The 17,040-nt window shown below is 43.8% G+C and overlaps 1 protein-coding gene across 6 annotated transcripts in view; it reads left to right on the forward strand.

The window, feature by feature from the left end:
- The window catches only part of GOLGB1 (golgin B1), a 123,001-nt gene that overhangs the window by 65,604 nt on the left and 40,357 nt on the right, over positions 1-17,040 (forward strand). For all 6 annotated transcript variants that reach the window (XM_054027761.1, XM_054028165.1, XM_054028001.1 and 3 more), the window contains exon 15: positions 1,238-3,188. In XM_054027761.1, the coding sequence (XP_053883736.1) occupies positions 1,238-3,188 (1,951 nt within the window). The remainder of the gene's footprint in view (positions 1-1,237; positions 3,189-17,040) is intronic.

Genomic DNA, 17,040 nt, shown 5'->3' on the forward strand with positions numbered 1-17,040 from the left:
GAATACCCTATAGAGATGAACAGCCTGAAATGATTCATAGATTCCAAGGCCAGAATGACCATTGTGATGATATAGTCTGACCTCCTGTATAACATAGGCCATAGAACTTCCCCACTATAATTCTTACATTATATCATTTAGAAAAACATCCTGTCTTGATTTAAAAATTGTCAGTGATGGAGAATCCACCATGATCCTTGGTAAATTGTTCCAATGGTTTATTAGGCTGTTAAAAATTTAAGCCTTATTTCCAGTCTGAATTTGTCTAGCTTCGACTTCCAGCCTCATGTTACACCTTTGCTACATTGACGAGCCCATTATTAAATATTTGTTCTCCAGGTAGATACTTATAGACTCTAAGTCACTCCTTAATCTTCTCTTTATTAAGCAAAATAGATAGGCTCAAAGAGCTCAATCACTATAAGGCGTGTTTCCTAATCCCTTAATCATTCTCGTGGCTCTTCTCTGAACCCTCTCCAATTTGTGATTGCTCTGAGATGTATGAACTGCTCCATTAATGTCAGTGGCTGTTACATCTCCGTCCCCCCACCTCAGGGCCGGAGAGCTTATGATATGTGTCAGAATGCCTATTCTCAACTCCCTGCCCCATTCTCAGCAGTGGGTTCTTGGTGCATGCTTCCAATGTGCCTGTTCTCAGCTCCCTGGCTAGAGGTGCAGGGTTTCCCCAGATCCTGGCTCACAGGGCAGAGAGAAGGGTCTCGGAGCCCCCATACAGTCACAACACACACCCAAGATCCTGGTCATAGATGCTGGAACTAGGGGTGCTGCCGCACCCCCTGGCTTGAAGTGGTTTCCATCATATCCAGAGTTTACAATTTGGTTCAATGGCTCTCAGAACCCCTACTATACAAATTGTTCCAGCACCATTGATCTTGGTGCATGCACACACAATAGAGGAGAATGTGAGCTGATAGGCACCCCGTTTCTCTTCTTCCTCTGCCTCCCTGCCACTCATCCCCATGTCCCCTCCCCAGTGTCTCTCCCCAATTCCTATCCCCTACCCCCATTTGTGGGTGATAGGGGAGAGAGGTGCTCTCGTGCTCCCATGAGGCACACCAGACTTCAAGGAAGTCCAAGTAACTGTGGATTTTAGAGTAGTTAGTCAAACTCTAAACCTTAACTCTGGTAGATCTTGCAGTCTACTATAAGGGATACAAATTTGGATATTGGGATATGTTGTAGATTTGTTTGTAATAGTCTACTGTCTGTTTTTCAGGCTGGAACACAACAAACAGGATTGGGAGTCTGAGTCTCAGAGAGTGATTCAGCAGCATCAAAAGATGTCCGACATGCTGCAGGAGGAAAACAAAGGGCTCATGTCTCAGTTAGAAGAGTATCAGAGACTGTATACAGACTCTCAAAATGAACTGCAGAAGCTGGATGCAGAAATCAAGTGCCTCAGAGACCAGCTTGCTGATTTGCATAACTCCTGCACTAAGTCTGAGGTAGCAAGAGAAGAAATGGAAAGTATGGTCAAGCAACAAGAGGCCAGCATCCAGAACTGTAAATTCAACTGTGAGCAGCTTGAGGCTGACCTGCAGGCCTCCAAGGACCTGACAAACAAGCTGCACAAAGAAATTGGTGCCAAAGATCAGAAGATTATCAGTCTACTGTCTGCCAAGGAGGAAGCAGTCATGACTGTTGTATCTGAGTTACAGCAGCAACACGGTGAAGAGGTTAAAAAGCTGGAGGACAGGCTGGGCAAGAAGGAAGAAGAGAAAGTGGCATTGGAAAATGAGAAAGAGAAAGCACTGGACAAGCTTAATCATCTCATGGAAACAATGAAGCTAACCAGAGAGGAAAGTAAGCAGCAGAAGTCACAGCTGGCTTCCTTCACCAAATGCATGTCTTCTCTGCAGGATGACAGAGACCGCGTGCTGAGAGACTATAAACAGCTGGAAGAGCGTCATCTTGTTATAATCCTGGAGAAAGACCAGTTGATTCAAGAGGCTGCTGCAGAGAACAACAAGCTCAAAGAGGAAATTCGAAGCTTCCATAGCCGGATGGATGACCTCAACTCTGAAAATGCCAAACTGGATGCAGAACTCGTGCGGTATAGGGAGGACCTGAACCAGGTGATTTCAATAAAGGATTCCCAGCAAAAGCAACTCCTCAAAACACAGCTTCAGCGAATCCAAGTGCTGGAAAATGAAAAGGTCAACATAGAAGGGCATCTGAAGGAGTCTGAGCATGCTGTGGAAGATCTCAGGCAGTGTGTGGAAGCCCTGAAAGAGGACAAACAAAGCATGTCCAAAGAGATTGAGAACATGACATTCTCTCTCTCTCAGATTCAGAGCGAGATGACAGCTTTACGTGAAGGTAGACTCATTGTGGAGCTGGAGACACAATTAAAAGATCGGGAGAAGGAGGTGCAAGAGCTGAGCGGTAAGCTTGCTCTCACACACAAGAGGGTAGCAGAACTAGAGGAGGAACTGGTCCATGTCCAAAGGAATGCAGCCAAGAAGGTGGGAGAGGCTGAGGACAAACTTAAGAATGAACTGAAGCACCTACATCATGATGCAGGGGTAATGCGAAATGAAACTGAAACAGCAGAAGAGAGGGTAGTAGAGCTGGCAAGGGACCTGATGGAAATGGAACAGAAACTTCTTACAGTCACAGAGGAAAACAAAGATCTGAGAGCCCAAATTCAGTCTTTTGGGAAGTCCATGAGCTCTCTCCAGGATAGCTGGGACCAAACCAATGAAGAGCTTCAGGTGCTGGGAAAGAAATACTCTGCAGACTTAGAGAAGCAGCAGTGTCTAGTGCAGAGCCTCCAGAAGGAGATGGCTCAATTACAGGAAGAGCAGCACTCCACTGCCAGAGAGAGAGAGACTCTGATGTCTGAATTAACAGCCCTGAAGAACGCTGATGATAAAAAAGGCCTGTTATTTCAGCTTGAGGAACTTAACCGGCAGCTCAGAGTCAAAGATGAAGAGCTTTTCCGCTTGTCTTTGGAACTGGAGGAGTCCTCCAGCCAGGTAAAGTCCTTCTCTAGGGCCATGGCAAGCCTGCAGGATGAGAGAGACCGTCTGTTGAGTGAATTGAACAAAGCACATAAGGTGGAAGAAGTGAAGCAGCAGACATCAGTGAACTCTTCCACCAGCCCTGCAGAAGTTCAGAGCCTGAAGAAGGCATTGTCCTCCTTACAGGATGACAGAGACAGACTGGTAAGTTCTCTTTCCCCCTCTCCCACCTTCAGGAATGTTGGCGGTAAAATTCCTAATGTTTCATTAGGGCTTCTCTTTAGAATTTTCCTTAAAACCCATGAGATCTAGGTCTGATATTTTAAATGTAAAAACATACAGCCGCTTCTTGTATACCATTGTTGTAACTCCATTGTTAACTTTAAGATAACTTCCATAATAAACTTGATTTTCAAACATAGACTCATAAAAATTAGAGGTGGGGAAACCTTGTCAACTTGCCCAGCCCATATCCTGAGGGCCAGTTCAGCATATCATAGTTTTTGATTCAATCTAATTTTAGAAGTTCCAAACAATGCCCCTTTCTTTGGGAAACCATTGCACAACTTCATACCCCGTCTCCCCAGACCTCAATCTGAATCCCATGTTTGTCTCATCTACCTGTTTCCTCTTGCTCCAAAGCCTGTCACTTTGCATATGTATATGAAATAAGAAGGGAAAATTAAGGCTGAATATCAAGAGTGTCTTCCTGACAGTAAGGTCGTCGTCATCATTTAACATCAAGGCGTAGAGGCACACCATGGGGTCCAACCTTGTTGATGTCTCTAGGCACTATTGCCATACAAATGTTAAATGATAATGACAACCTTACTGTCAGGAAGACTTTTTCCTCATATTCATCATTAATTTTTGCTTTTTAGTTCATTCAGTTAGTCCAAGTTACAACCCCTGTACCACACTAGATAACTCCTCCCTTCTTTGGTGTTTACATGTTTGTAGACTATTTTGTCTCCCCCTCAGTTGCTGCTTTGCCGAGCTTCTACCTACATTGCTCTTTTAATCTTTCCTCTTGATTTAATTTGTTGTCTTTCTGGTACACGGTGCTACCCAGAATTGAACACACTAGCTGGAGAGTCTGTTACCTCAGTAAGCAGTCTGTGTGTCCACAGTATGCAGATTCTGGGACTATAATGTGTTACCTGAGGAGGTTGGTTGTCAGAGTCAAATTTCAAAAAAAGACTAATTTTTCCTCTGTAAAATATTTCCTCGGCAAAAGTTACTCAACATTTTTCCAGCAAAGTATTTTTGGGAATATTTACTTGTCCTGTAAAGGGTTGGTTTGTGAAATTCAGAGACTACATTTTATCAGTAGAGTGTAAAATAGAGGACTCAATCTATTCTTAAACTATATCCATAATACTGCCTCATGCAGAGCAGATGTCTTAGCACTACTTTTCACTTACCACAGTGCCTTTCTTGGCAGTCTCCCAAAGTGTTTTGGAGACTAGTACAGGGGGTTCCAAAACCCAATCCATGTTTTGTGAATTGCGTTGCTTGTTTTTGTGTACACATCCTTGAAATTTTGCATCTGCTTGTGTATCTCCTTGTTGGATATTCTTAGATGTACGATGATGGATGTGGCATGAATACCTGAATAGAGTAGAACAGAATTAGATAGAAGTTATCACAAGATCCATTGAAGCTTCTGTGCCTCAATTTTGCTTCCAGATCTTTATAGCACGAGGATACAAAAAATTCTGTAAAAGATCTGGTGTCTCTGCCTATTGGACACTGATCCAGATGCCTTCCCTCACACTTACGGTATGCCCTGGATGAGATTATACAGTAGAACCTCAGAGTTGCAAACACCTCGGGCATGGAGGTTGTTCATAACTCTGAAATGTTTGTAACTCTGAACAAAACGTTATGGTGGTTGTTTCAATAATTTCAACTGAACATTGACTTAATACAGCTTTGAAACTTTATTATGGAGAAGAAAAATGCTGTTTTTAACTATCTTAATTTAAATGAAACAAGCACAGAAACAGTTTCCTTACTTTGTCATTTTTTTTGTCTCTGCTGCTGCCTGATTGTGTACTTCCGGTTCCAAATATGGTGTGTGGTTGACTGGTCAGTTCATAACACTGGTGTTTATAACTCTGAGGTTCTACTGTATAAACAGATACTCTAGTCCAGGGTTCTCAACTTTGCTCATAATGTGAGCCACATCTTCAAAGAGTGTCTCTCATGAACTCCCATTCACATTTACATAACATCCCTATAGCAATAACTTCAAGTGACAGTAGGAAAATGTTTAAATGTATTTTAGCAGAAAACAAGGAAGGGCCAGTATCATATATACACACTTGTAAAGTTGTAGCCAGTTATATATAAAAAACTTGATGCTTTTTTTTAAAGAAAAAGTTTCACAAAGCTGAAAACAACTACTGGGAAGAATAATTTAAACAAAAATCTTATGATAGTTAGGAATTGTTTAAAAACACTTTACTAGCTACACAAAAATCTACAACTGAGAAAGAAGGCCATGCTGGTTAAAAGACCAGCGTGGCTTAGAAGGGAGGTGAAGGCCACTATAAAATATATATATATAAAAAATGGGAAAGTTAATTGTTGTTAATATAAATAAGTTAGAAATTGTAAAAAAAAAAAAAAAAAAAATTGATAAAGGAAGTGTACAGGATTGGGCCTATCTTACAGCGCTCTCTTCTGGCTGGACTCATGCTTGTGCTAGCTGAACCCACGACCTCCCTGGGGAAATTCTGCCTGGGCCCTCTCACAGAATCCAGGGAAGGTAGTTTCTGGGCAGATTAAGTACTGTGGGTTTTATTTTAAGACTTCTTAGTGGAAATAGGATCAAAGCTTCAGAGGTTCAACCTGTACAGACTTTGAAGAGAAAGTCCCTTTCTCCAAGTCTGTCCCTCATCCCATGAGTTCATCAACCCAACAATTCCTGGTTCTTACCTCAGAGACGTTTTGTTAACAGGACTTTCCCCAATCTCCCTTCTGTCCATTGGTTTCTTGGCACCACTCCTCCCAGCAATTGCTCCAGCCTCTGGCTAAGTGTTGCAATCCCCTTCCATGTCCTGCTTTTCCTTCTATGAGAATCAGCCAGTTAAAATTGCAGGTCTTTCCCCAGGTACACGGGTTGGGCTAATTAGCCCGCCAGCTGCAGGCCTCTGATCCCAGAGGAATGGTATCACTTATGCCTTCACAGGAAGCAAAAGAACACGAGAAATCTATGGCTAGTGGATTTAAGGATCATAAGAAGGAGTTTAAGTATATTATAAACAAAGAAAATCCCAACACTGGTAATGGTCCATTACTGGATGGAAATGATAGAATTATCAATAATAATGCAGAAAAAAGAGAAGTGTCCAATAAATATTTTTATTCTGTATTTGGGGGTGTCGGAGAAAAACTGAGTTCTCACTATTTTGTTTAGGTACAGCAAGTCAGAGGCTTTATTATTAACTCTCACATGTGCAGAGGAGAGAGCAAGCAGGTCTCTCTCTGGTAACTAATTACAGCAAGCATTTATACCTTTCATTACAGAAATAATGAGGGACAGCTGCATTTTGTTTATACATAGGCCATCTTGATATCTCATTTCCTTACTTGTTTTGACTCTTGCCTACATACAATTAGTTTCTATACCTTATCTACACAAGGTCTTCTACACCTTATCTATACTGAGGTCACAATGACTTCTTACACAGCTCTTTCTCACCCGTCTCACACAATCCTCACACAATCCTCGCTTCTACAAATCTTGCGTTATCAGGGTTATCAGGGTCACAGCTAGCTTGACTCTTGCTAACAAAGACTTGTCTCTTGCTAACGAAGCCTGACTCTTGCTAACAACCATCATGCATTGCAGTTCCCTTCTGTCAGTTCTTTTCTCTGCTTCCACAACCCCCCCCTTTTGTACTTCTAGTACAACAAACATTCTCAAATCTCTATTTGCATCAAGTCCTGGACTTCAGATTCTAAATTAGATGCTTCAACCTTAGGGGTTTTGATTGGATGCAATGATAATGCATGATTAGCATGAACATGAAAGGTATTACTATTATTACGTCTTTTACAACAACAATAACATAATCCTAAACTAACTAATAACAATACAAGCAATAACATTCCCATAGCAATACTATAATGGGGTTGTTGTACAGCCTTTGTCATAAAGCACAATACATCATATTTAGTACATAAGGTAGATACTCTATAAGCAGTGTGAAAGGCATACTTTTCTACTTGATATACATTTTGAAGCATGTGAATTTGCCCTTGTACTTCAGAGATTTTCTGAATCTCAGGTAACAATGAAAGCAAATTTTGAAATCTATCAGATAGTAAACTAGTCCAATTAAAGGATATCTGGAACCTAAGGGCTACTTGAAAAACTCTATCTGCAGGCCAGTAAATGATATGATTGCCTGCAGTGGTAATGAGATTAAAATGTATGTCTTGTGATATGGTGTCATTAACATACACACAGCTATCATTAGCTTGGAAGAGTAAGTGTCCTGTCAGGGTAGTTCCTTGTCCCCTACCCTCCCAGCAAACGTAGTCATAGACAGTGACAACTTCTCCTGGCTTCAGTTTACGTGTACACTGAAGCTGTGGGGGTTCTAATGGCCAGAATGTCCACAGGTTACCTAACCCCATCCAAATGTCAGGTGTAATCCTAGGAGCACTAACTAAAAATCGATTGGGCATACCAGGTGGTCTAATTTCCCAGATGTCTCGATGAATTACCCAATCCCATATGCATCCTCCCCATGGACCTGGCAGGATACGGTATGTGGGAGCCCACACCCCCTGTACCGGTCCATATGCTTGGAAGGAGCACTGAGAACGTCCACACTTCCACCCAGAAAGTTTCCAAGTATGTCTCCATGGCCACAGGTCAGATGGCACTCCTGACGTGTCTGTAAGGGCAGTGGGCCAAGCCTGGTGCTCTAGATCATTCTGAATGGCCATTAGCTGGTCATTCAAGAAATCCTGAATCTCTGAGCATGCTAGATCCCACTGCAATGCCTTCCCAGCCTCAGTGATATTCAATACCATCTCTGTCAGTAACTTCTGGGTCATAGAACTAAGGGCGGAGATAACATGTAACTCACCAACTCCAGCCTGTACCTGGGTTAGTTGTGCTCCAGAAACAAGGCCTATGGCCTTCTCTAGTTGGCCCAATTTCTCATCATTGGAATGTGTAGTACTGTTTGTATCTGGATAAGTTACAGTGGTGGTGGCAAGGGTCAAGGGACTAGTGGTAGGTGTAGTCTTTGTAGTGGCAAGGCGTTTTTGATATTTATCATCTGAAAGCCAATTAGGGAGGGCAGTGCATCCTGAAGGTACCTGTCCATAAGCACAAAGCCCTGATCCTGGAAAGAATCCACCCCACCACTGGACCCCACATTCCCAGGAACGTTCCCCACAGTTCCCTCCTTGCCAATAAACAATACTTCGTTTCTTCCACCAGGGCCAGTTCTTAATGTCTTTTGTAGTTAGAAAGTTCTGGACTTTGGTGGTTTCAGCAGAGCGAGTGTTTCTTCTTTTCTTCTTCAAAAGCAGTTGTGATTCACCATAATACCGGGGAGAGGTTACTAGCACTTCACCCTGTACTGGTGTGATTCCTGTAAAAGAATTCAAAGGCACAGTAGATCTGTCAGTGGACAAGGGAGAGGTTACTAGCACTTCACCTTGTCCTCTTTCCCTGCTGTCCAGGAGGCACAGCAGAGTTAGCAGGAGAAATAGGCTGATCAGCAGCTGGAGAATCCTCTCCAGGCGGAGGGGTCTTTTTGCAGTGCGAAGCATGGGTCCAGGTGGGCAGTCCTTGGCACTTCACAGCAGTGTTGGTAGTTAGCAGGACTTGGAAAGGACCTTTCCAGCGTGGAGCCAGGGCAGTCTTTCGCTGATGGACCTTTATGTAGACCCAGTCTCCTGGTTCCAGCGAGTGGCAGGGCTGCACAGGATCCTTGGGTAGTGCTTCTTTCACCTGTGTATAGAAAGACTTAACACATTTCATTAGTGCCTGACAATACTTAAGCATTGTGTCATCCATTAAATGAATGTCCATCTGAGCTAGGGTCAGTGGGGGCGCAGTTGGTAGTCTCATCGGGCGCCCTGTCAGAATCTCATGAGGGCTGAGTCCAGTATTTCGATTGGGAGTGGCCCTCATACTCATTAGTGCCAGAGGAAGGGCATCTGGCCACTTCAAGTTTGTTTCAGCACAAATCTTGGCCAGTTTATTTTTCAGAATTCCATTCTGGCGTTCCACTGTCCCAGCAGACTGCGGATGGTGGGGACAGTGAAGGTTGTGTTGAGTCTGCAAAGCTGCACATAACTCCTTTACAATCTGTCCAGTAAAATGAGTTCCACGGTCACTGTTGATACTCACAGGGATGCCAAATCGTGGTACAAAATCTTTAAGCAGAAGTTTCACAACAGTCCTGGCATCTGCTTTCCTGCAGGGAAAAGCTTCAACCCAATTTGAAAATACATCCACCAAAACCAATACATATTCATAGTCACAACATTTAGACAGTTGAATAAAATCAATCTGAATATTTACAAAAGGTCCCCAAGGGGGAGGGTGAGCTGCCTGCCTAACTTTAACAGCTTTACCAATGTTATGCTGCTGACAAATCACACATTGTTGACAGTAGTGATGTGCAATGACTGGGAACCCGAACGCACACCAATCTCGGTTAACTGCAGCAACCATCCCCCCTTTGCTCACGTGAGCCATTCCGTGGTATACACGAGCAAGATAGGGCATTAGCATCTTCGGTGCAACCAGGCGACCAGCTGGGGCACGCCAAAGATGATCAGGGTGTAGAATACAGCCATTAGCACTCCAAAAACGTTTCTCAGCTGCCGGTGCTGCTTCCTGGATCTTGGCCAGATCCTCAAGGGAGGCTAGTGGAGGCTGTTCAATCAAAGCACAAGTATATTCAGCCTGAGGTGCAGAAAGGGCCGCGGCTTTGGCTGCAGAGTCTGCCAAAGCATTTCCACGGGTAACTTCATCATGAGGGGTCTGGTGAGCTGTACATTTCACGACAGCTATAGCTTTGGGCAATAAAAGGGCATCTAAAAGAGCAGAGACATACAGACTGTTCTTAATAGGAGAACCAGTGGATGTAAGAAAACCTCTATACTTCCAGAGCAACCCATAATCATGTACCACTCCAAAAGCATAACGAGAGTCTGTATAGATTGTAACTGCTTGATCCTGAGCGAGAATGCAGGCTCGAGTTAAAGCCACAAGTTCGGCCACTTGAGCAGAAAACACAGAAGGAAGGAAAGCACTTTCAATAACAGCATGTGCAGAACACACAGCATAACCAGCAACCAATTTGCCCTTAGAATCTCGCGAGCACGAACCACGAACCATCTACAAAGTAAATAAGATCAGGATTTTGCAAAGGCACATCTAGTAAATCATCTCTTGGACGAGAGAGAACCGATGTCACAGACACACAGTCATGTGGGTCTCCGTCTTTGGGCCCAGGCAACAAGGAGGCAGGATTTAGAACAGGGCAACGAGCCAAAGTAATATGAGATGAAGACAACAAGACAAGCTCATATTTTGTAAGACGAGAAGTGGATAGATGCTGTGTCTTAGATTTTAACAAGAGAGCAGCCACAGCATGAGGGACAGCAACAATCAAAGGAGATCCTAAGACAATAGATTCAGATACCTGTACAGCAAGAGCTGCTGCAGCTACAGCACGCAGGCAAGGGGGAAATCCAGCTGCCACAGCATCTAGGGCAGTACTGTAATAAGCAATGGGACGGTGTTTGTCTCCGTGCCTTTGCGTTAATACAGCCAAAGCAAACCCATTACGCTCATGACAGAAAAGAGTGAATGGTTTAGCATAATCAGGAAGTCCCAGGGCTGGTGCACTGGACAGACTTTGCTTGATAGCAACAAAAGCTTGTTCAGCCTCTGGAGACCAAGGAAGAGGCTCAGGGGTACCTGACTTAGTCAGATCCTGTAAGGGTTTAATCATTGTTGCATAGCCTAAAATCCATTGTCTACAGTACCCAGTCATGCCAAGAAAAGTACGCATTTGAGAAATAGTTCCAGGCCTCTTAAAGGAACCTGGAGTGCATGTGCCACACTTCTAGTAAGATAACGGGTACTTTCCTCAGAGGGATTAGAATCAGGGGAGCTACTGGGAGGCTCAGAATCACCTCTTTGTGGTGAAGAGGAGGCTTCTCTCCCAGGGGAAGAGAGAACAATGTATGCAGCTGATACATGCGGTGGTGAAACTGACACTGCCGGGTGAGATTCGTTAGCAGACCCATGCTGTGCAGGGGAAGGAGGCAGCACGGGCTGCTGCTGAATGTTACTAAAGAAATCTAAAATATCCTCAGCAGTTTCCTCCTCACTGTCAGATCTAACTAATTGGGGATAAAGGGGAGCAGAAGGAATTGCTTGAACAGGATTAGGATACACAGGAGCAGAAGGAATCGCTCTAGGGGTTAAACAGCTGGATGCCTTGCATTTAAGCTGTAAATGTTGCACTTGGGCTTTTAACTTTTCCTGGGAGTCCTTTAGACTCCGCACTCGAGACTCGTGGAGTCTCTTTGTTGCTTCCTCCCACCAACAGACAAATTGCTCCCACTGTGTATCAGAGGCTTTTGGTGAAGCCAGAGTTTCTTTAAGGTATTTAAGTTTGTCTAAATCAAAGGTACCTTCTAGTGGACATTGTTTAGATGGATTTGCACGCGTGTAAAGATTCCAATTATCTAAATACCTGCAGGTTTTCGGGCCATAATGTACGTACATGAAATAAGCTGGGGTACCCTTAGGGGGTGAAAGGGAAGACTTAGACTGTCCCTCACCCATTTCCAATCACACACTCAAAAGGGGAAGGATGCCCTGTCCGCGCTAGCGGCTCATAAACTAAGGATCTCTCCCTACAGGGTATTCACACAGGAGTGACTAACGAGGATAGCCATGACCCCCTACACCTCCCTTCAGCAAAGAGCGTCGGCTAATCTCAGAGAGAAAGCGCCGCTTACTCTGTTGCATCCAGTGAGATGGTCAGACTGTCAGTGGCTCACACGGAGAGGAAAAGGGGAGGGAAGATGGGTGCACACACTCCTAGACCCAGGTAGCCTCCTCGCCGGACGATGCCAGGCCGAGTTAACTTACATGGGTCGGATCTCCTAAAAGATCCTCTAGTTACCGGGCTTGCGTTAGAGTAGTTCTGGTCACGAGCCAAAAGACTTCGCAGAGTACTCTGGGCGTCTTCCGGTAACACTCAATTCACACTGTGTACACACACACACACACAGACTACACACATGCACACATACCAAGGCCTTATACCAGGTACTACTCCTAAGTACCTCCAGGTACTATTCCCAAGTACCTTGATGCATCACTTGAGGCGGTAAAAACCCCTCTTGAGGCAGTAACAACTCCTCAATACAGGTGCAAACCCTATGCACCTAGCATATGCTTACAGGGGGCGGCAAACAATTCCCCTATTACGCCGCTCAGCATCTGACCTTGCTGCACAGTCAATAAGTTCGGATGGCGTGAGCCCAACAGGGGCAGACGGCCCCACGGACAGTCCTCCTCCGACACCCCAATAGAGATTTCAAAAGGTCTCTTACCTCTATTGTGGCGCCATGGGGTTCAAAGGGGAACGATCCGTAGCAGCTGCCGTTGCCTCAGTGGGCGTTGCCATCCCGGACGAGCCCCCAAATTGTCGGAGAAAAACTGAGTTCTCACTATTTTGTTTAGGTACAGCAAGTCAGAGGCTTTATTATTAACTCTCACATGTGCAGAGGAGAGAGCAAGCAGGTCTCTCTTTGGTAACTAATTACAGCAAGCATTTATACCTTTCATTACAGAAATAATGAGGGACAGCTGCATTTTGTTTATACATAGGCCATCTTGATATCTCATTTCCTTACTTGTTTTGACTCTTGCCTACATACAATTAGTTTCTATACCTTATCTACACAAGGTCTTCTACACCTTATCTATACTGAGGTCACAATGACTTCTTACACAGCTCTTTCTCACCCGTCTCACACAATCCTCACACAATCCTCGCTTCTACAAATCTTGCGTTATCAGGGTTATCAGGGTCACAGCTAGCTTGACTCTTGCTAACAAAGACTTGTCTCTTGCTAACGAAGCCTGACTCTTGCTAACAACCATCATGCATTGCAGTTCCCTTCTGTCAGTTCTTTTCTCTGCTTCCACAGGGGGAAAATGATATAATCCTATCTTATGATAATGGGTGATGAAAGACTTTCTATTCCACTAATATGGTATGGGTCTGCTGCTCAGTGGAGAAGGTGAATTGGTAATGGAAGATGATAGGAAGGCAGAGTTGCTCAGTGCCTGTTTTGCTTCAGTCTTCTCACAAAAAAATAATGTGATGGATGACTAGCGAAGTTAACGTAGACACTAAAGGGTAAGGGATATAGATTGGAATAAGTAAAGAACATGTCAGAGATCTTCTGACCAATTTGAATGAATTCAAATCAGCGGGGCCAGATGCTATTCACCTGAGGGTACTGAAGGATTTCGCTGAAGAAATCTGAGTCAGTGGCAATAATATTACAAACTCGTGGATGACAGGATAGGTCCCAGAAGACTGGAGAAGGGCTAACATGGTGCCCATCTTTAAAAAGGGGGGAAAGGAGGAGGTGGGGAACTATAGATCAGTCAACCTGACTTTGATACCTGGGAAGCAGTGTATAAAACATTCAATTTGCAAATACCTGGAGGATGAAGGGATAATCACAAGCAGCCAGCATGGATTTACCAAGAACAAATCATGCCAAACCAGCTTGATTTCCTTCTTTGACAGGGTAACTAATGTAGTGGATGGGGGAATGTGGTGAACATTATACCTGGACGTCAACAAGGCTTTAGACACAGTCCCACATGACATTCTGATAAGTAAGCTGGAGAAATGTGGGCTTGGTGGAACTACCATTAAGTGGATACATAATTGGTTAAACAACTGCAAACAAAGAGTCACTATCAATGGAATGATGTTGGTTTGGAGGGAGGTCTCCTGTTTTGGGTCCAGTGTTTAATATCTTTATTAATGATGTGGATGTAGGTATAAAGAGCAAACGGATCAAATCTGCAGATGAGACAAAGCTGGGGGGAGGCAGTGTTGCTAATACTTTGGAGGATAGAGCTAAAATTCAGAGGGATCTTGATAAATTGGACAACTGGGGTATAGACAACAAAATGAAATTCAGCAAAGACAAATGTAAGGTGCTGCATTTAGGGAAGAAAAGCCAAATGCAAAAATACAGAAAACTGGGTTGGCGGCAGCAGCACTGCTGAGAAGGATCTGGGACTTGTGGTGGATCACAACCTCAATATGAATCAACAATGTGATGATGTTGCAAAAAAGCAAATTCAATTTTAGATTGCATTAACGGAGACATTACTGCTCTATTGGGCGTTGGGTAGGCCTCAGCTGAGGTACTGTGTCCACTTTTGGTCACCAATGTATAGAAAGGATGTAGAAAAACTGGAAAGGATTCAGAGATGAGCAACAAAGATGATCAAAGGAATGAAATAAGAACATAAGAATGGCCATACTGGATCAGACCAAAGTTCTATCTAGCCCAGTATCCTGTCTTCAGACAGTGGCCAATGCTTGGTGCCCCAGAGGGAATTAACTGAACAGGTAATCATGAAGTGATTCAGTAGCTATTATCCATTCCCAGCTTCTGGCAAATAGAGGCTAGGGACATTTCAGGGTATGGTTTTGCATCCCTGCCCATCCTGGCAAATAGCCATTGAGGACCTATCCTCCATGATGCAAGCCATATGAGCAAAGGCTGAAGGAACTGGGTATGTTTAGTTTGCAAAAGAGGAGATTAAGGGGGCTATGATAGCAGTCTTCAAATACTTTAAAGGCTGCCATAAAAAAGATAGAGAAAAGTTGTTCTCTTTTGCCACAGAGGGCAGGACGAGAGGCAGTTGGTTCAAACTACAGCATAGCAGATTTAGATTAAATCTCAGGGGAAACTTCCTAACTGTAAGAACAGTAGGACAATGGAACAGACTGCCTAGGGAGGTTGTGGAAGCTCCTTCACTGAAGGTTTTCAAAAGGAGTCTGTATAGCCATGTGTTTCGGATAGTTTAGAGACAACAAATCCTGCATCTTGGGAGGGGATTAGACTATATGACCCTTCTAACCCTGTGATTCTGTGAATATCTCAGGAAGATGTTAAACAGCAGCTGCTAAAGTTAAACATGTTTAAATCAGCAGGTTGAGGAGCTCACTGGACCCTAATGTTAATATTCACTACCTCTTGGAACAGTGGGGAAGTTCCAGAAGACTGAAGGAAAGCTAATGTGTCAGTATTTAAAGCGGGTAAATGGGATGACTTGGGTCATTCTAGGCCTATTAGCTGGACATCGATCCTTTTATAAAAAAAAAAAAAAAAAAAGGCAGAGGGTAATATAACGAATGTAAATCAACATGGGTTTATGGAAAATAGATCCTGTCAAACTAACCTGATATTTTTATGATATGTTTGGTTGATAAAGGTAATAATGTTGATGTAATAGACCTCTGTAAAGCATTTGACTTGGTACCACATAACATTTTGATTAAAAAACTAGAATGTTATAAAATTAATATGGCATACATTACATGGATTAATTGCTGGCTAAATGACAGGTCTTGAAATGTTACTGTAAATGGGAACTAATCCATTGATATTGTGCTTTTCTAGGGAGGTTCCACAGGAATCAGTTTTGGCCCTATATTATTTAACATTTTTATCAATGACCTGGAAGAAAACAAAATCATTAACAATGTAATTTTCAGATGACCTAAAGATTGGGGGAGTGGTAAATAATGAAGAGGACAGATCATTGATACACAATGAACTGGATCTGTTGCTAAGCTGAATGCAAGCAAACAATACGCATTTTAATACTACAAAATGTAATGTATATATCTAGGAACAAACAATGTAGGCCATACATACAGGATGGGGGACTCTATCCTGGGAAGCAGTGACTCTGAAAGAGTTGAGGGTTGTGGTAGATAATCAGGTGAACATGAGCTCCCAGTGCAACTTGGTAGCCAAAAGGGCTAATCCTAGAAATTTAGGGCAGGAAAGTTGTGCAAGAGGTCATATAATAAAATCATAGAAGATTAGGCTTGGAAGAGACCTCAGGAGGTCATCTAGTCCAACCCCCTGCTCAAAGCAAGACCAACATCCCAACCAGGGCTTTGTCAAGCCGGGCCTAAAAAATCTATAAGGGTGGAGATTCCACCACCTCCTTATGTAACCCATTCCAGTGCTTCACCACCCTCCTAGTGAAATAGTGTTTCCTAATATCCAACCTAGACCTCCCCCACTGCAACTTGAGACCATTGCTGCTTGTTCTGTCATCTGCCACCACTGAGAACAGCCTAGCTCCATCCTTTTTGGAACCCCCCTTCGGGTGGTAGAAGGCTGCTATCAAATCCCCCCTCACTCTTCTCTTCTGCAAACTAAACAAGCCCAGATCCCTCAGCCTCTCCTCGTAAGTCATGTGCCCCAGCCCCCTGATCATTTTCGTTGCCCTCAGCTGGACTCTCTCCAATTTGTCCACATCCTTTCTGTAGTTGGGGGCCCAAAACTGGACACACAACTCCAGATATGGCCTCACCAGAGCCAAATAGAGGGAAATAATCACTTCCCTCAATCTGCTGGCAATGCTCCTACTAATGCAGCCCAATATGCCATTAGCCTTCTTGGCAACAAGGGCACACTGCTGATTCATATCCAGCTTCTCATCCTCTGTAATCCCCAGGTCCTTTTCTGCAGAACTGCTGCTTAGCCAGTCGGTCCCCAGCCTGTAGCGGTGCATGGGATTCTTCCGTCCTAAGTGCAGGACTCTGCACTTGTCCTTGTTGAACCTCATCAGATTTCTTTTGGCTCAATCCTCCGATTTGTTTAGGTCACTCTGGACCCTATCCCTACCCTCCAGCATATCTACCTCTCCCCGCAGCTTCGTGTCATCTGCGAACTTGCTGAGGGTGCAATCTGTCCCATCATCCAGATCATTAAT

Source organism: Malaclemys terrapin, chromosome 1 (assembly GCF_027887155.1).
Source record: "Malaclemys terrapin pileata isolate rMalTer1 chromosome 1, rMalTer1.hap1, whole genome shotgun sequence".
Classification (NCBI taxonomy): Eukaryota; Metazoa; Chordata; order Testudines; family Emydidae; genus Malaclemys; species Malaclemys terrapin.